Consider the following 20,510-nt stretch of genomic DNA (forward strand, 5'->3'; position numbering starts at 1 on the left):
TAACTGGGCACTGGGAAGCAATGACTAGTTTGAAAATAAAAAGAGGAAAGGAAAACTACTACAATGAACAAAATCTCCTTAATAAAAGTCAATGATTATTGCAAACATCTGAGGTGTTGCGGTACACTGCTGAAACTAGAAAAACAGTACACAAGGAATGAAAACCTTGGCTTTCAGTTGGATGTAGGTACCCAAATGTCTAACTCCTTTGGGAAAAAGGCTTCAACATCCTTCTGGGACATATGAAAAAAGCCCCTAGCCTAGCTGTGGCGGAAGGGCAAGTAGGAAGACACTGGGAGTCCTATGGCTGTGAAAGAGACCCAGGTGGCAGACCATCAGTAGAAGCTGCTGGGCAGATGCACTGCTGTGGACAGAAAATTTTAAGTCCCAATGAAAAGGTGGTTTGTCTCCTTTACTTCAGGGTTTCCTGTTTTCAGGGACAAACTTGAGGCTTGAAAATACAATACAAATACAACCTAAAGCCAGATTTTTCAGACCACTATGAGAAAAAAATGCTTCAGTCTGTTGGTTTTCTCACCCTGCTGCTGTCCCCCAACACACTGCCCACCTTCCCTTTCTGGGAGAGCCCGAAGCAAGGCAGGAGCTTGGCTTCACTTCATAGGCCATAGTACCTTTTGCCTGTATTAGTGTTGCTCACATCTATCAGAACAAAAAGCTAGGGGAATTCTGGCTGGAGTGTTGATGACAGGTGGTTCTGCTTTTAACTAATGGGTCCTCCCTGGAGATAAGCTAAGCAGTAGCCTCTAGGTGAGAGGGAAAGAAACTCACTGGGACCCTGTTCAAGGTTAAATATGAGCTAATGGACTTCCCTTCCGCTCTGTGCAATCTCCACGTGGCACAGATCTAAAGGGGAGCTGACAGCTGTAAAAGCTTCCTCCTTACTTTTCCAGAACAACTGTCCTACAACCATGGACCACCCTGCACACCAGAAGATTAGGTAGCATTTTTCTTCTCCTGCCCAGAGCAGCAGGCAGGACCTTAGGGTCTGAGGTCTCAAGAGATGAAACTAATGAGAGGAACTGCAAGAAATCAGGGCAGAGAAACAAGGGCAGAACCAAGCAGAAAAGCTAACACATGACCCAGGGTTTGGCCCTCCTTGTTCAGAGGGTTCAAAGGTGTTCTCCAGTCACGGTGTGTAGCATCTAGCCAGCGTGGTTGAGGCATACTACTTCTGTTGGCAAGGGCACACCACAGGGTGGGGTGGGGTGTGTTTTGTCCAGCCACATTTCCTTCCCAGCTTTCTTACAGCAGCTTCAGTGGAATTGACTTGTGGCTGAAGAGGCGCTGCAATCATGCCTGTGGCCTTCTCTACACATTCACCATTTCTTTCCTTACCTGTTCTAGTTTCCATCCTTTGCACTCACATTTAGTAAAGTATTAGAAAAAACAAACAGAATGAGCTGGAAGAGAATAGCTCTAAAACAGGTTGTGGTCTTGGACAGATACAACCATCCTTACTTGGATGAGAGGTTTGAGGGGATGGATCAACACCTGTAGTTGTAAGGGCCATTAATCCAAGTGCGAGGAAAAGCAGCTATCAGTGATCCCAGAAGGAACAGACGTTGAAACTCCAGGCAGAAAAATGAAACTTGGGACACACAGCTTCACCAGAATGTCTGTGGAGAAAAACAGATTACAACGGCACTGCAAGAGGGAACACTGAGGACACACAGGACGAGATCTGATTCAGAGCCATGTCAGGTGACAGATTCTGTACAAAGCCTTTGAGGCAGTTTGGAGACAAATGAAACCATGATGGGATTTTGGCTGCTTTCACAAAGGACCAGGCCCTAAATGTGGGTATCCATGGGCTGAGGAAATGATGACCAATTGAATGGGTATCAAAGAAGACCAATGACGTAAGTGATAAAGTGGCTGCAGGGACTGATGAATGAAAGGAGATAAAAAGAAAGGATGGTAATGGCTAGGAAAATAAGTGATACCTGTGTGTAAAACACAAGCAGCCATCAAGGAGAAAAACTGTTTAGAAGAGTCCACAACATGGATGTATCCAGAAGTAATTGGGTGAAACTAGACAAATGAAAATACAGGCCAAACATCTTCCTGCCCATGGGACTTTCTGGACGGTGAAAAAGATTTCAAAAGAAAGAGATGCAAACCTGAAGCATTTAAAAGAAAAGAGAAATCATACAAGTGCTGTAAATCCTCTACCATCAGGGGAGCAGAGTAGATGACCTAACAAATCTTTTCCACCTCAAATTTCTGTATTTGATATACAGAATCTCAAAAACCTCCAACTTGCCATGAGACAGAGAACAATAACCCAGCTCTTGGGGAAAGCCAGTAGTAATCATGCAGGTAAAAAGGGAAAATGTCATGGTGATGAAACAGGATAAGAGGGGAGAGAGAGGCAATGCCATGCAATTGGCATTCAGTTTTGGACCCCTCACTTTAAAAAGGACATTGAGGTGCTGAGGTGTGTCCAGAGAAGGGCAACAAGGCTTGTGAATGGTCTAGAAAACATGTCTTATGGGGAATGGCTGAGTGAGCTGGGGTTGTGCAGTCTTGAGGAGGCTCTGGGGAGACCTCAGCACTCTTTACAACTCCCTGACAGAGGGTGGAGAGAGGAGAGGTGCAGTGAGAAAATGAGAGGAAATGGCCCTAAGCTGAGACGGGAGGTTTTAAAATTGGATATTAGAAAAAAAATTTTCCCTGTATGGGAACATCAGGCATTGGAAGGAGCCGCCCAGGGAGACCATCCCTGAGGGTGCTTAGAAGGCATCTGGATTTGTCACCAAGTGATATAGTGATTTAGGGGATACAGTAGTGCTGGGTTGGCAGCTGGACTGGATGATCTCAAAAGACTCTTCCAACCTTGGTGATTCTATGTCTCTGAATGGCAACAACTCTACTTCAGCAGTTCAGCTGTGCTGAAGGAAGACAGTAAATATGAATCCTTCATTGTTGAGTTGGTCCTATATTAAAAAATTGGTTTCTATGCTGGGAGGGGATAGTACCTTCCCTCCCTCTCCCTCATTTAGTTTAACGTCCTGGTTTGCAAATGGACCAAGGGGTGCCTACAGCAGTCCGGCCTCTTGGCTATGAAGGTGAAGCAGCACTGCATTCGATGCCAGCACACCACGCTTAAGGCAGGCACCACGATACATGAACTAAGCCTTGCTTTGAAAGCACCGCGGTTGGATTCCCTCTCGTTTGCCATTTTTGGCACCAAATCACTTATAGGAGCCTACTCTATCCCAGTGCACAGCATCCTTCCAGCAGACTCCAGAGGCAGCTCTGCCTTGCAGTCCCACGGGTACAAAGCAGTGCTCTGCTCCCAGGCACCTTCAGGCCTTGCAATAAAGTGGGTGCATCTAAAAACCAGTCAGGACAACACAAACTGCCCATAAAATCACCGAGAGATTCGGACGAAGAGATGGCCGAGGTATTTTTCACTTTCCCCCTGCTCTTTTCACTCCCACCATGAGGGCTGGGGCTGCGCTGTCCACGAGCCAGAGAGAAACGGGCGCTGAGACCATCGCGGATGGAAATCACACGCGCTCCTACCCGCTGCGGGTGGTAACAAACACATCCCTGAAACCCTGCGCTGAAGCGACAGCGCCGGGCTCCGAACGCACGGCCAGGCCGGGCTCAGAACACGGCGAGCGGAGCGGGCCGGAGCGGGCCGGGCCGGCAGCGCCTCCGCGGACGCCCCGTGCCCGCGGTGACCGCGCGGCGCTGCCCGGCCGGGCTGTCCGAGCGGCGGCGGAACAAAGCTCGCTGCGTGCCGGGGCCCGCCCCGGGACCGCCGATCGGCGCTTAAAGGGCCCGCGCGATGTCAAACGGCACCGGTTTGGCTACGGCGACACGGCCCGGCCGCGCCCTTCCAAACCCCCCCAGCCCTGGCCGGCCCGCACCGGCACCCAGGGCGCCGGCCAGAGCGAGCCGCACTCCTGCTCCGCCCGCGGGGCAGAGGCAATGGGCCGGCCGTGGCCGTTTCTGCCGCCGCGGCCCCTTTAAGAGGCGGTGCGGGTGCCGGGAACCCACGTCAGTTTCGGCCCCGAAACTCCGGATCAATGAGCGGCGGTGCGGGGCGGGGCGGGGCGCAGCGCCCGGCCCGGCCCGGCCCCCGCTGCCGCCTTTCGGTTTCTCTCTTTTCCAGGAAGGAAAACACCGGCGGGGACCGGGGCCGCGCCCCCCACCCCCCTCCCACTTCCCTTCCCGCGCACTCCCGCGCCCCCTCCTTCTTCCCGCGCGCGCGCATCGCCTCTCACGCGGAGCCGCGAGCACGCGCAGGAAACACGCGCGGGGGGGGGCGCGGGCGGCCGCGCGCGCCCGCGGGGAGCGACGGCAGCAGCGAGGAGCGGCCCCGGCCCCGCGGCCCCGCGGCCGGACCCCCCCGCGCCACCCCGGCCGCGCCGCGCCCGCCCCCGGCCGCCACTTCCCCTTGAGGGGACGGGCCGGGTCGGGCCGCGCCGCCGCGCCGGGAGAGGAGCGGAAAGTGGGGAAAGCCCGAGAACTTCCCGTCTGCCCGCCCGCGCCTGCCCCGCCGGGCTCCGCCGAGTCCCTCCAGAGAGATGTCCGAGGCTCCTTCTCAGTGTTGCATCAAGGTAAAGCCCCATCCCTCCGTCCGCCGGGCCCCTGTCAGCGCGGGTCGTGCCCGCCGGCGCCTCGGGGCGGTGGGCTTCGCCGTGTTTTGCCCAGGCTTATTTTGGTGGAAATAACTGGTTTTCCCTCTTCTATTTTTTGCCCGGGCGGGCGAAGGGCGGCCGCGGGGCTCGGTGCCCCCCCGTCTGCGGGGCGCTCCCCGCGCCGCTCCGGCCGCGGGCGGGGACGCGGTGCTGCGGGCTGTCAGCGCCCTGCGCTGCCCGGGGACACGGCGGCCGGGCCCGGCTCTGCTGGCGTGGCTCTCCACGACACGGAGCTTTAAGGGGGCCCCGGAGCTCGGCCCGGCCTCCCGCGGGCTTGGCTGCCCGCCGTCCCCGCCAGCAACTTCGTAGAAAGTTTCCTGCCGTCGGGGAGATGCAGCTGCTGCTGCTTCTACCAGGAGTGGATTGTGAGGCTTGCTTTCTTTTTTTTTTTTCCTTTAAATTTTTTTTTTCCCGGCTTAATATCCATATTAGTACTATTTATTTTAGTGGCTTCCATTCCTGGCATCGCTTGCCGGTGGCAGGTAGGGGAGCCAGGGCTGCCAGCCCGGCCCCGCTCCAGCAGGGGCTGGGGGATGTGTTTCCCCGTGCCTTGGCCTGTTGAAGAAGGGCTTACCCCGGGAAGTTTATCGTTTTAAGTGGAGACGGCGTGAAGCTGAGACAATGGAAACAAAATTGAGTTTCTTTTTTTGTCCAGACTTTTCCTATCTAGCAGCCCACTGCTTTCCTCTCTCCTTTCCTCACCCCCCGGTTTTGCATTTTATTTGGGAGTCGCTTTGTCTTGTTGCAAGCCAGGAATCTCCCGTCTGCTCGAGACTAACTGTGCCCCAGTAAGAGATCTTTAGTGGTTGTCTCTCCCTGCCTGGATGGAAGAGGTGACTTCCAGACTCTCTCTAAGGGGAAGAGCCTGGAATGAACACTTATTCAGCATGATGCTCTTTTGTTTGCTTGTCCTGTGTGTGTACGGGGGAATCTTGAGTTCTATATGGTGGGAACACAATTTGAAAGCTTATGGGTGTATTTTCTCTTGCTGAGTTAAGTGCAATCAGGCCCCTGTCCCGTGAAGTCTCGTGGCTTAGAGTCTAGTTTGACTTTTCATAACATAGACAGGCAAACTGGATAACGGGGTATTGTATGCGTGTTACTGTATGGTGAAATGCTAATGCAGGCAAAATGTGTTCAATTAACTCATTGGATCCCTACAGATAAATAAAATGAGATATAGCTTCTGGTTTTTTTCTAGTAAACCCTGTGGAAAGGTAGAATGTGTTCCATGGACCGAAGAACACAAGTGAATGTCATGAAAAAGTGGTGTCATATGAGCTGTATTTCCTTGTTTTTGACATGTGTCATTTTGAAAATAGGGAGCTTACTTCTGCTCTTACTGAAATCAACAACCATCCTGTTGATTTCAGGAACTGTAAAACTAGTCCTTCCCTAGTGTCAGGAAGGTATGTTGTAGAATCCCACTGTAAGGAATCAACTTCGTAGCTGGGGAGATACAAACAAACTTCTGCTTCAGTCTCGAAATGAATAAATGCCACATTTTCATTACATTTCAATAGTTACCGGAAAACTGATTTTTGTTGTTTTTTTTTTTTTCTTTTAAAAGTGACCAATTCTAAACATCACAATCTGAACTTATTTTTTAATGTACTGTTTATGTGTATAAACTGTTGTTACTGGCTATTTTATTAGTTTCTAATTTTAAAATGAAAACTTCTCAGACAGAAATGTGAACTTCAAAAGCATTTCTTCACCAGTCAAACCGTTCTGGGTAGCTTTCCCTTCAGCTTTTCTAACTATCATTGGGTTTTGGACACTTTTTTATCCATTTGATAAAGGTGATTACATTCAGCAGCTGGAATTAAGAGGAGCTGTTTAAATGGTAGCTGATTATGTGAGTGCAACTGATAGTTTCCTCAGTATTCCAGTCTGGCTCGTGGCGTGGAGTGTGATACTGAGGCAGAGGAAAAAGCTCCGCAGAGTACCCTGACTACTCTGCTTTGTTCGGAAATGTAGGCGAGTGTTGTGCTACACGGGTGTCACGAAGTTTCACTAGGAGCCTGCGAGCAGGAAGCAGTGGTGCTGGTGGATGTATTTTCTTGTTTTCTCGTTCTTTTGTTGGTTTGTTGTTGGTTTTTTTTTTTTCCCTCCTGCTTCCTCCTCCAATTTGGGACAAGGGTGCAGGCAGTAAATGCCACAGCACCTGGGGTGATGAACGTGGAAAGCTTCAGCGGAGAGGGTGAAGGCTGGTGCTGTGTTTATGCCCGAGCTGCTCAGTGCACAGTCTTCCTATCTCATCATGTTAGAGAAGTGCTCTAATCAAATCTGGGAAACCTTTGAGGAGGTGAAGTTTTGGTCTCTATTTTATTACTGGTTATCAGTGTAAGCTTGCTGTAATATTTTGGTTGGCGTGAAGTAGTTATCAGTATGTATGTGTGATTGCGTATTGATATGTGCTTGCTTTGCAGCAAGTATGTGCTGGCTGACTCCTCTGAGAGATGAAAAATACCCTGCTGATAGCCAGATCTTGCCAGCAGTTGAGTGTGTGCTTGCCTGGCCCGTGGCAAGAAGACCCACTGTGCAGCTATGGCAGGGAGGTTAAGTGTATGCATAGGGTCTAAAGCTGTGGAGAGAGCTCATCCTGTAGTTTAGAAAATAAAACCTCAGGGGTGAGAGATGAGCATGAAGGTTGGGCTCTCAGTGTTTGCTACAGCTTAGGGCGTCAGCATACTCTCTGCATGGACTGGGAGGCTTTGGGGTTGTGGTGAACTCCAGTCTGAGAGGGCTTGAGGGCTTTGAGTTCAGCTGGGAAGGGGCATCTGGTGTGGTTGTTGCAGTCAGACACTTTTTTCATCTTCTTTTATAGGTGGAATATCTGTGTTGGTAGTAAACCTGTTCCTCTGATGCTGAGCCACAGTAGTTAGCTGATTATATTATTGTAAATACTGCCACAACATTGGCACTCATTACAGTATTGGCAAGTGATCCTTAAGGCCTCACCTCTCCTCCCACAGATGGGAGAATTGAGGCACCAGGGGAGTGTAAACATCTTGGCAAAGACTAATATGGGAGCAAAAACTCAAAGGGAGACAGGATTAGCAGTTTAGACACAGATGATGATTTTTGTGATTAATTAAGGTCTATGTGGGGATAAGTTCTGTTTAAAACCTCACCTGGAGCTTTCTGATTGTCAGGATCTTCCTTTTTTTTTTTGCCTGAAATGAATATACCTTGAGAATATTGCTGTGGCGTCATATGGAGATTCAAAATTCAGCAGGCAAATGGAAGGCTCCTGAAGGACACAGTTTAATTTGTTTATTGTATTTTTTATAAATAGGACGCTTTCAGTTGCTTAGTCTGACTTACCATGCTACCATACAATTGTGCTGGCCCAAGTGTGGAGTTGTAGGGGAACTAAAACTGGGGGTATGGGGACAGAGCAGCTGCTTCAGGTCTTGCAGACCAGGACTTCTCTGAGCCCAGGGTCCCTTCTGTGCACCTGGCTGATGCTTGAGCTGAGAGTGCTTTCTGTGCGCAGCACTGAAGGCACAGAGCCTCACTGTGAGTCAGGTTTCACAACTGGTTTCAGTGCAGATTTTATGTAGGTGCACGCTGGTGGACATAGGTGCTCTCTCTTGTGTTGAGCTCGATGGGGTGGCTGCAGGAGTCAGCACAGGATCCTGAACTGAAGGAGTTCACAGAGTGCTCATTTTGGATTGGATGATGTACTTTGTAGTAGTTTAAAAAAGGCAGAGGGGAAAAAAAAAAAGCTGAAGGACAAAGAATCGGTGTAGTGTTTGAGGTTTCAATCTTAACTGGCTCCCCCAGACTGACTTAATTTTTGGATGGTGGGTTATGTCTCCTGATACCTCATTCATTCTGTTTCTGCAAAGAGCCCTCTCCCCCTGAAGGCTTCCCATGGTGAGGGAGAGACTGTCCAGCACCACACGGCCAGAATCCTGTTATCCTCAGCCAAGGCTGAGTATCTGTCAGTGCAGAGCATGTTCCTTAATGTTTACTTGTGTACTAGGAGGAGGATCCTTCTTCTGTTAGTGTCAGTGACAAAACTGTCATTAAATTCAGTGGTGTAGGATTGAATGGTAGGAGACCAGTGTTTGGAAGTACATACTATTTAACACCCGATTAATCACTTAACTCCTTGGCACCAGGTAAATTGAATCCCTCTGAAGCAAAATTTTACTAGCACTGCCCCAATTAAACACTGGTCATTAGCATTCACTGTGTCATTACAGGTGAAGTCAGTTTCCTGGGAGGCAACCCATTAAAACAGCATCTTGAATCTGAAATGCCCCAGTGAAACAGAGGATACTTTAATGATAATTTATATGCATATTGCAGCATGCATCCCAAAGTGCCTTTTGGAGGGAGGCGACTAAACGGTGCTCTGCTGATAGAAATGATGATAAGAGGGAGATGAAGTCTTGTACAGTGACACAGAAGCAATCTTTCTGCCTTTCAGAAAAGTTATCTGGGTCCTTGAGTGCTTGTGTTCCAAATTCTTCTGACAAAAGCTCTCCTAATAACCTGCAGGAAAGGGAGAGAGCTAAGGTAACCTGTGTTTTTGGCCAGTAATATAGTTTTGACCTACAGTCCAAAAATTGGCTAATTTTTTGGGGGAGGGTTTTTTGCATGTTTGTTTTGGAGTACTTGTAGTTCACTGCTTTCAGCTGGGGATCCGCGGAGTACCCGCAACTTGAAAGCCAGTGCTTCTGAAAATGATCACCTTGGCCTTTGCTTTCCACAAGCATGAAATAATAATGAACTCACCTATGCAGGGCAGTAGCAGGGCTAAGTATTTGTAATGCAGCATGGAAACAAACTGTGTTTATTACAGAAATCGGGGACAATGATCTGATTTGTACCTGGCTTTTTATTTCACACAGTGTTTTGGGTGCAGGGGTGTGGTGGTGGTTGTTTGACTGTTGGCTTTTTTGGTGTGGGCCACCTACCTCTGCTGAGCACTCAGAGAGAGCAAGATCTTACAGCTTCAGTGTGTCCTGATGTCTGGATCAGCCACACGTGGGCAGGGTGGTGTTTTTGTGCCCGCAGCCTTCATGGAAGGCGGCTTTGGGAAAGGCTGGCACGTGTTGCTGCTGTAGCTGTTCTGCCACAGTCCTGCTCCCAGCCCAGGGCAGGAGCACCTGGGAGGGATGGCAGCCAGATGTGGCTGCCAGAGCTATCCCCACCACCTTCCCCTGACCACCACTCTTCCCAGGGCTCCCTGAAGCTGGATGCAGAGCAGGCTGCATACACAGTTGTTCTAGGTGTTAACTCTTTCCCTGGCAAGGGAGGACCCCCTGGTGAGGACAGTGGATGGTGATGAACTGCTAGCATTGCCACAACCATTAATTTTTAGGTTGCAATATGTCCCTGTGCCTCCCAAGGGAAAAAGGCTGCCTAGAACAGCCCATGGGTGGGATGTTCGTCTAGGCAGTCGTGAAGCAGCCAAACCAAAGCCAGGTATGTGCTCAGGTTCAGCCTGAGCAAAGAGACCAGACAGGCCACCAGAGCTTCTGTGTGTTTAACAGTGGAGTTGTGGCAATTGATTCCTGCTAGTGTGGGTTATTTTTTAGGTCTACAACCCATGCCAAATTTAGACCATACTGGTTCTGATGTTGCTGAGTTGTCTTCAGGCAGTGTTTTGTTGAAGCACAGAGGAGAACTACACTCTTCATCTACTTCTTTAATAACGTGTAGGATTCAAGCCTAGATTATAGTGACCACTTTTTTTTCTTTCTTTTTTTTAGTTATTTTTTTTTTTAAGAATGCCACTGCTGGCAGGAAAATACATGCAGAAAACTCCAGCCAAAGTTAAACTTGTTTATGGAATGTCCTGGAGCAGTGGTAAATAAAGGATTTTGAAAAGGGTTAAGCTTTTCACTGATGGATGGTATCATCTGCTGGAATGCTACAGAGCTCCAAAGTGAACTGGGTGTAGCAGTTAAGGAAAGCTATAAATGATTCTTCATCTAAGTGATTTTCCAAATGTTATTCCTTGTTGAGCCACATGCAGTGTCTTTGCTTCCGTGTTGTTCTTGTATAGTTTGCAAAGACTGTCTTGGTTAAGACAGTCTGGAGAGAAAAAGGGTATGAAGGAGATTCTCACTGTGGTGTTCTATGGAATCTATGCACATAGAAAAAAGTAGTATTGTAAATAATTTTAAGGATGTATATAATACCAAGAGTAGCATTGGGTGTAACTGTGAAAGAGCTGTGTTAGAACTCCACAAAAATACTTTGAATGTGACAGCTGGATTTTATGTATTTAACTATTAACAGCTGTCCAATATTAAATCCAGAGTTTGGATGTTTAAAATTAAAGTAAAATTAAATATGATTATAAATAGGAACAATGAACGATTTCTTGTTTGGTTTTTTTTGTTGTTTGTGTGTCTGCTTTTGTTGTAGGTTTTGTTTTGGGCTTTTTCTAGCCAGCTCAAATAGGGTCCAATCAAGAAATTGCAAGTTACTTGTTTTGGGAGTTTATTCTGAAGAAAACCAACTGGCATCCACTAAGGAGAATCCTTGAAACTGATGAAATGGAGCAGAGAGTGAGATTCTTTATATGGTTTGAATTTCCACTGAATATAGCTGAAGTGATTTTTTTCATTATGCTTTCAGTGGGATCCTCCAAAACATCTATTAACAGAAACTAGGAACGTTTTCTACATGGTCTGGGATTCTGTGGAAATCTATGAGCTTGGAGTTCTACTAGGTAAATGAAATGTCTTAACAGTGCCAGAAATAGCAGTACTAAAATTCAGAGATTGATTTATCCAGATAGTAGGGTCACAACAAGGCATTCTGCAACTGCAAACCACATTTCCCATTTATCTTCCTCCTTTTTTTCTTACAAAGGATTTCACATAAAGGTAGTTTCTGTTATTGATGGAGCCTCAAGAAGTTCTGCTGATGCTCTTGGAGGCCAAGTGCAGTGATCTCAGCATTTCCAGCAATACTGGGGAGCCCTTTCCTGACTTTCTAGGAGGACTGTATTGTGATTTTCCCTCTCCATGACAGAACTAATTCTTTTTTTCTCTTGGTGGATTGGGACTGGAGATAGGTTTTTTTTTTTTTTACCACATTCCCTCCTGAATAGCTTGTTCTCATCTTTCTACCTGCCTTGTGCTTTTAAACACGGGCAAAGCCAAGCATTTTCTGACCTGGCCAAAGTTGAGCTTTGAGGTGATAGGGTGTGAGGAGCTCCAGATTCTGGGCTGAGGCTTTTGGTTCCACTTGTTACTGGAGACTACTGGAAAAAGCATTCCTCGGTAGATGGACACTCCCTGCCACATCTGTGAGAAGCTGCTTGGATGTTTGTGGCGGGCACCACTGTAAAAGGCTGGCTGCAACTTAAAGCCTGCAGAGCAAAGGAGGTAGTGCTGATGGGCCATTGTCACGTGTGCCACTGCCCTTATCCTGTAGTGGCTCTGGTCCCAGCAGTGTCACTCCAGCTCCAGAGGAGCAGCTCCCTGCAGTTCAGAGCACCAGTTCTGAGTAGGGCAGCCTGGTGGAGACGTGTGGGTTGTTGGATGTCCAGCTGGCATGGATGCCCATGCCATGCTGGATGCACACCTGAGTGGCAGACTCACCATCTCCCTGGGGGTGAGGAAATGCTGGACTGGACTGCTTTCACAGAGGGATGAGGATGCACTCACTGCTGCCAGGGGTTCCAGGAAGGGCACCAAGTTGCAGGAACAGTAGCGTTGATGGGTACAACTTTGCTTCTCAGTTGGCAGACTGAGTGGTTGTGTCACTGTCTTATGGCTTGAGCAAATGTGCTGTCTGGAAGAGGACTTGGGGAAGACTGTGGGAGCAGCTTCCAGGAGAAGGTTATGGGATGTAAAATATTTCATGGCTTGTGGCTTGAGATATGTATCACACATTGCACAGTAAACACTGGGCTCAAATACACTGGAGATCGAGTCCTAGCAAACTACCTCACACCAGCTGAGCCATCCGTGACTGACCGTGTGCTGGCTTCTATTACCTCCCAATGGGAACAAATTACAACCTCAAAGTAAGAAGAGAGTGAATTAATAGTGTGTGCAGAGCCAATTAGCACAGCCTAGTGAACCATGTTGACAGGCAGTGGCTATAGGCTTGGAGAAGTGGGCAGAAAGTGCAGGGTTAGGGGTTTTTTTTCTTGGTAGTTTTGAGTGGGGCACTTTCAAAACTTTTCTGCTTAACAGAAACAGTGAGGTCTCTTTGAGCTGTTCAGTACTGTTTGCTGATAGATCTCCCAGAACTGGTCTGGCACCTGGGATCATATTTTAGGAAATGGTTTGGTTAGTGAATGAAAGAGAAAGCTGAGCTCAGTTTTCAGTTTGGGATGACATAGGCAAATGAAACCATAGTGGGAAAGTAACAGGGAGTAAAATAGAAATTATCTGTATATTGCAGTTTGAATCTATGCTGTGTATCAGTTTTGATTACAGCGTGCCTTTCTGACTACTGAAAAAGATACAGAAATGTGCAGTGGGGTTGCCTGGGGAAGCTTCTGTAGGAAGACAGGCTACGGTGCCTAGGACTTTTTGGTTAGAAAGGAGACTGCTGAGGGAGGTATAATAGGAAACTGTAAAATTGCACAGCAGTGTAAGGAGAGCAACTCCTGATAGTTCAAAGCTAGAGCTGGCAATGAAATTACTAGCCAGGAAGATGAAAACAAGTACTTCTTCCATCTGTGGAGTTATGGAACTCATTGCTGCAGGGTGGTGCAGAGGCTAAAAGTACAAATGGAGTTTAAAAAAGAGGGTAGATGACTATGAGGAAGATATTAAGACTAACAGCCTGTGGGGGGGGGGGGGAACCTACCTATAATTACCCACGGGAAAGTGTGTTTTTTCTGTGTGCCAAGCCTTTCCCGAAACAGACGCTTCTTCTTCTGGGGATAAGATCACAGGCTTGCTCTGATGATCTGTAAGGCATTCAGATGCTTCCATATGAAATTTTGCGCCCTGGAAGGATGATGTTAAGAGCTCTTATCCTTCGAATTCTTTTCTGAGTCTCAGCCTCAGCAGTCTTGATTTCAAGAAGACTAGTTAATTGTTAGTGAGAAGAGAGAGCTAAGGAAGAGTTGGTGTCTGTGACTCAGAGACTCGTGAAGTCAAGGTTGCTTGTACTAGCAAGAGATTGACTTTGCTTCTGTATTTACCCAGATTCAAATGACAGAAGGGAAAACCTTCGGGGAATACACAAAATTGGAATTACAGGTCAGCATTTGAAAAAGAGAAGTTTTCTGGTTTTGGGGAAGAGACAATTGTTTGCTTCTAAGAGCCAAATGTGGGTTACCCGTGCTTTTGCAAAGGTCTCGCAATTCCCATTATCACCCATGTGAAATGTGTTCCTGAAGCATTAACTCCTTTTCACGTGTGTGACAAATGGGGTCCCAACTGCAGCTTGTAGCAATGGGCGTCAGAGTTGCTGCTTTCACTGCCTGGGCAAATGTTGCAAACATTCACTCAACTGTCTCACTTGCTAAGAAATGCTGTCATTTGTACAGACCTTGCATCACGCTTTGACTGTGATTTTTTTTTTTTAAATGGCAAACAGAAGAACGGCTATACCAAATCAATTCTGGTATTATTTTGCATGTGTGGTTTTTAGTTATTTTTCCTAAAGAAAGAGTGATTCACAGTGTTGGATAGCCATTAAAATGTATTGATGTGCAGCTAAAAATGGCTTTTAACCTAAATTTAGTTTTCCTCTCTGCTAATCTATACAATGTCCACAAATATCTATTTAAGTAATTGGATAGCCTCATAAAGATTTACTTAGGTTTTTATTTTGGCAAATAGCAAATTACTTTGTTTGCTGGATGATTGATTTTTTTTGTGTAATAATTTTACATGCTGTTTTTGATTGGCTTTGCAGTGAAATGTAATTACAAGTGCAGTGTCCTGCATCAAAACCTGAGCATTAAAAGTAGTTCTTAAGAAGAAAAAAAGGTTTATAATTGTACATGAAATGTAAGTATCTGGTACATTTTGAGGTAATATTACGTAATAAATAACATAGCTTTTTTCTTAAGCACATGAATTTTCATTTTTTTAATCATACTGATTGTTTTCTGCCATGTTGGTTTAGTATTAGTAGATTTTGTACCTTCACCTTGAATTTCTGTTGACTGGAGGAAGGAAACAAGCTTTCTGTTTCTGCAGCCCTAAAGCATTTCCCAACTTTGGGTGAGCTGGTCATTGTAGTGAACTAATTGACTGAATGGAAAGAAAAAATCTTCTCTCTGTATCTGTTACCAGAAGCTGGCTTGGCTCTTTGACAGGCTCGGGCTGTAGAGGTAGAATAGTGGATCCCACTCATTTGAATGTGCTTTGGCCTTAAGTATTGTGCTTGGGATTTATCTTAAGAATTATTTTCTGCTATTGTAGTTCTAACTGGATCTCAACACACTCTAGTTTCATGTTTCTTAGTTTGTTTTAAATGAGAAAAAAACCCCAAACCCCTTAAAATTTCAGTTTTTAAAAGAAGTGGGCTAGAAAAAACGTCCGTGTTGAGACATAATGCCTTGAATGCGATGCTAGTCAGAATTTCTTTCTCTCCTCTTCATGTTACCCTCTATACTGTGTTCTCATTCAATGTTTTAGTGGTGGGATCCATCTTCCTCAGCCACAGAGTGCTGCAGCAGTGGAAAATCAGCTGATGTGAGAGGGATTCCTCCAGTTTGGCATGAAGGTTTGACTTTGCAAACAAGAAGGGGAGCCATTGTAGCTGCAGAACAGGCTGTTGGTTCCAAATGAACCCAAGCCCCTTATGGCAGTAGTGTTCCTGGAATGAAAAGGCTCCAAAGAAGCAGGTTTTAGCTCATGTCCTGTGGTAGAGGTGTGTGTGCTTTGTGAGATACTCAAAAGTCTGCATTAGCTCCATGTTTTTGTGTGTGTGTTGTCACTACCAGCTCCCTGTGAGGGAGGGAACCAGGGTTGCCCTGCTTCGCAGATGGGGAGCCAAGTGGCTTTGGGGAGTCTCTTGGTGCTCGTGGGCTGCAGCACAATAACCCTGTGCTTCACCAACGTGGTGTCCTTGGGCCCTTTGCCTGCTGCCTGCCTGGGTCCCCCCTCACTGCTGGCTTGGCAGGTGATGCTGTGCTCATCCCATCCCTCGTGCTGGCTCTTCCTGCTTGGGGTGAGAACCTCATGGCCCTACTGCGTGTCCCTAGGAGGTGAAGGCTTATGTCACCATCACTTCAAAAAGTCCAGTTATAAGATGAACTTAAATACTGATGGAGAGGTCTGTTTTCCTTCAGTCTAGACTGGGTTTCATAATTCCCTGTCTGTTTCCCATCACTGGTCCACAAAGCACTTTGCCGTATGAAAAATACTTGTTCAGCTCTGTGGGCCTCAGCCTCCTTTTTGTTGAAGAAGAGGGAAAAGCCTTTCCCCAAGCAACAACTGAGATTCTGTCATTTTCTTAGCCTCAATTAAAAGATGAGCATAGGTAAACCCGGGTTGTTGGCACAGCAGTGAGGAAGGTGTGAAAGCCTTGGATCACAGACATGGAGGTAGCCCCTTCCGTGATTTGCTTACAAAGGACACTCAATGCTGGCCTGGAGTGAGGTTTAGAGCATGTTTAAATTTAAGCATTACAGTGAGCTTATGCATATTTAAATTTCCATCTTCTAAAGAGGAAAAAACCAGCAAACCCCAAAATAAATTAAGAGATTTAATTAGTAGAGTTGCCTAGAATGATAGCTTTTTGGGATGGAGAAATTACTATTTTTGGGTTACTTTCTATATAACACCTGAGAAACAGCCACTTTTGACTGACTGGTCCTCAAAATACTCCTTATAAAATCACTTGCTCAAAAAAAAAAAAAAAAAAGTGGTTTGGTTGGTATCTATGTTTCTGGAAATAAATACATATACTTGAAAAACAGACCTTTTTGTTCAGAATTTGTCCCTGTGGTTTTTCTGAGAAAACTTACCATGGTCTTGAAAGTTCCAACACACTGCTCACCTGCATGTTTTTGTAGCCTCATGTTGGTGGTGGTAAGAGCCCGGGTGGGCAGTCCTACACTTCAGGGTTGGAGTCTCTGTCTTGATTTCCAGCAAAGCTCCCAGGCCGTGCTGCTCTTAGCCTGCCCACCCACTCTCACAGCCAGACACACAGAAATTTAAAGGTACTTGGCACTGCTGCGAGGTGAAACCATGGGGAGGCTCTCCAGACATATGTAGATAGGGAGCTGTTTGAACCAAACAGAGATCTGGTATCTGTATTCCTGTACACCTACTCTAAGCTATGGGATTGGAGGTTGTTGTAGGGAGGAAAACAAGAGCCAGAGAAATACAGTGGGCTTGAAAGTGAAGGAGTTAGTAAGTGAGGATGGGGAGTTTGCTATGATGAGCAGCAAGGCCCATTGCAGGCTCCTGTGGAAATCATAAAAATTTGCTCTAGTCGTGAGAGGCAGAGGCAAGGAGAAGCTAAACTGGAAGGGGTTATTTCTCGTTGTATGGGAGGATCAGATGGAAGCACCTGGCAGTTTTGAAGAGTGGGAAGTCTGCTTTCATACAACATGCAATGAGGTTACCAAACTTGTTGCCAGCAGGTGTAATGTAGGGCCAAACAGGGCCAATTGTTTTCAGAAGAGAGTTCATACTACATGGATCTATCCAGGACCATTCATTGCAAAGAGAACAGCTGTGGTCCTTGGCTCTGAATGCCCCTAACCTGTGGACTTCTGTGGGTGTGTGCAAGGGATAGTTTATTCCTTGTGCTCTTACCCTGAGCATTTCCTGTTGGGTGTTGCTGGAAATGTGGTATTAGCTTAGGCAGACCTTTGAGCTGACCAGGCCTACTGTGTTTTTCCATTTTAATTTAGGACTTTCATACTTTGGTGCTTGACTCTGTACAGATGCCTCTGACAAGTGGAAAAATAACAGGAAAACCTCTCATGTGAATCAGACCTTCTGCTCTGTTTCTTGTTCTTGTTGTGATATTTCCTTAGCAGAGGTAGCAAGACCATCTGAAATTCATGAGAAGAATGTTCTTCAGACTAGGAAATGAATTTTGTTTGGGAAAATTCCTGGGGATTTTCCTATCCTTGACTCTCCTCTTGCTATTTATTGGCATAAAGTGCCCTGACCTATTCTATTTCTCGAGGTTTTTCCCAAGATTTGGCTGAAAGACTGTGGAAAAAATAACTAGATTCTTAGATAATTCAAATGCTGTGTGCTGTGTCAGCCACTCCTCTTCTGATGTCTGATAAGAGATGAGTGAACACAATTCCTTGCAAGGAACTTTCTTTAGATGGCACAAACACGTAACCACGTGACTGTGGCTGATGAACAGGTGTTATACAATACAGGGACAATTCCAGCACTTCCATTAATTTATTCCATTGGCATGCCTGAAACCTGCATAGAGTGACTATCCTGATTTGATGGGTCAATCTTTTTGCCTTTCAATCCCTGACTCTTTTTTTCAAGTTTCTAATAGCTGGGAAAATTGAGAAGGAAGTGTTGTTTACGGAGCGCCTGGACTTTATTTTTCTACACATAACCATTAAGAAATGAGCAAGCCAGCAGACAGGACCTTCTCATGGGACTATGTGTACACTGAATATTTTCCTTCAGTCCAAGTTGAGCTGTTGCTCAAACGATGCTTGTCCTGTGCTAGTGCAGTTAATGGGCAATTAGAACTAGAGAAGGGAGCTGGCTAAAAAGGGAAAAGCTCAACCCGCAGATGCTTGTGTGTCCTTTACAAAGACCCCTGTCTAGAATGGTGTTGTACAGCAGGCAGGCATACCTACTGTAACAGCCTACTCTCACATGGTACATCGTTGCCTGGCTTTAGGTAGGACTGAGTTGTGATGCCTGTGAAGCACAACTTGCTCACCTCTAATTTTCCTGAGGTCCAGTCCCACTGCACCAGTCTGGAGGGTCCCTTCTGGGAACAGTCTCTTCCTTTGCTGCTCCCAGGTGCTGGCTACAGAGCCCCAATATCTAAAGACATTATACCTGCTACCAACACATTAAAACAGAAGCAGAAAGTCCCAAAAGATGCTGATAGCCGAAAAAATTCTGTTTTCCCAGTGTTAAACACAAGGAAGTTAATTTTATCATTCCGTATAAAAGCAAATGGAAGTATGTCTGTATACCACATGCAAAGTCTGGACATGCACTTTCCTAACCCATGGTGCAAGCACAACAGTAACCTGATCCTGTGACCAAAGGCTGTATTATTTGCCCAGGTTTCATAGATAAATCTTTCATTGCTAACTCACTGATGTCCTAGCTGTTTGCACTCAACTACCTAGCTCCTGAATTTCCCATTCAGGCTTTGGGCATTGGTGCAGTTCTTGGTGCTGCCGGAATGGAGGCTGGAGTGCCATCAATGGACGGATGAGCAGTTAATGGTGCGCTCTTGAATGCAGGGCTCACTTCAGGCTGGTGAAGCAGGGCTAAATTTTCCCATGCCTGCCTTTTTTAGTGCTCAGCCCACCCCTTTCTCACCATTCCAAAGATAGCCTATTTGTTCCTGCACAGTCATGCTGAGTTTTCCTTCAGGTTTGTACCTCAGGTTTTACTTCACCCTTCATATGTTTGAAGCCACAGTCCTTAAAAGTGGTGGTGGTGAGGCTACTGGGAAAACACCACCCTAGGAGGCTGCGAAGTCTGTTTGTTCTTCAGGTCACTTGAAATAGGAGCTAAACAGTAAGCCTAGTTTTAGAAAGCAGCAGCATTCTATCTGATCTTGTCCTTCCAGCGGGGAAAAAAAAAGGTGAGGATTTGATAATTTACATGGAATACAGTCGTAAACTTGAAGTGATTTATACTGCTAATAGAAAGTACTTTAACTTTGATTTTTTAACTGTGTGTCAGATGAAAGGATAATCTTAGCCTGTCTGATTTCCCATTGCTGCTGGGTTGCACAGCATCTGCCTAAAATGAAAAGGCAGTGTGCAGATACCAGTGTGCAAACGTAGCAAGCTCACATGGCCAGGTCCATTGCCTGCCTTCCCTTCATTTCTCAGTCTCAGGTCTCACTGGTGTTTGTTGTAAATTATTCTGGCTGTGGGCTTGTTAAGAAACCCTGAAACCCAAGCATTTTTCGAGGCACAAGTCATTTGCACTGAGCTGTTTGTTTAACTAGTGACTGTCCTTCTCTTTTTTTTTCTCTTAGTCAGAAGAGGTGAGGATCTTTGAGCATGATGTAAAGAAGAGTCCTGCTCAAAATATGGTGAGGCATGTGACTTTAGCAGGGGTTCTGGGTCTTTGTTCTGGATTGACTCTGGCAATTCCTGAATTACACAGTGTAGCTGGACCCTGTCACACCATCCTTCCCTGCCCTGACAGTGTCTCTGAAGAAGTATTTGCTCAAATCCAGCTTTGGGTTGGTTACTTCTCCACAAGTTTTTAACCATTCTTTAAAGGCACTACAAAAGTGCACCATTGTTATTTCACTGATGAAATAGTTTGATGAAGCTCTTAAGGTAAGGTGGTAGCACCCTGAAAGGTCTTGTTCCACCCTTCCCCTTCTTCTCCCGTGGGCTGGCACAAATGTTGGAGTGGGTGTGTGCATGACAGGGCAGCAGATCTGGGTGAAAATGGATGGCTTGTGTTAGTGCAAGGCACAGGCTGGTGGGAACAAGCAGCTGGGAACATGGGGAGGGCAGGGCGTGTTTTTTTTTGGTGGTGGTGCCAACAGATCTGTGATTAAAGCATTGATGAAACTCAGAATAAACCTTTGGCCAGATCTGTGTTACATGGCATCAGAACCGAAGCTTTTAAGGATTCACGCCTACTTTCTCTACAAGAACTGTCCCTTCAGGCTAGATAGATTAATTACAGGAAAACTGTTCAGGGGTTCAGGAAAACTTGATGGTTCTTTTGCTGAGGCGCC

At 46.4% G+C, this 20,510-nt stretch overlaps 1 protein-coding gene across 1 annotated transcript in view; it reads left to right on the forward strand.

Annotated features, from left to right (window-relative positions):
- The first annotated feature begins 4,389 nt into the window (after nucleotides 1–4,389).
- ETV6 (ETS variant transcription factor 6) overlaps nucleotides 4,390–20,510 on the forward strand; it is a 135,550-nt gene continuing 119,429 nt past the window's right edge. Inside the window, exon 1 of the mRNA XM_032106039.1 lies at nucleotides 4,390–4,592. Coding sequence (XP_031961930.1) covers nucleotides 4,560–4,592 — 33 coding nt within the window. The 5' untranslated portion in view covers nucleotides 4,390–4,559. The remainder of the gene's footprint in view (nucleotides 4,593–20,510) is intronic.

Source organism: Corvus moneduloides, chromosome 4, assembly GCF_009650955.1.
Source record: "Corvus moneduloides isolate bCorMon1 chromosome 4, bCorMon1.pri, whole genome shotgun sequence".
In the NCBI taxonomy this organism is placed as follows: domain Eukaryota; kingdom Metazoa; phylum Chordata; class Aves; order Passeriformes; family Corvidae; genus Corvus; species Corvus moneduloides.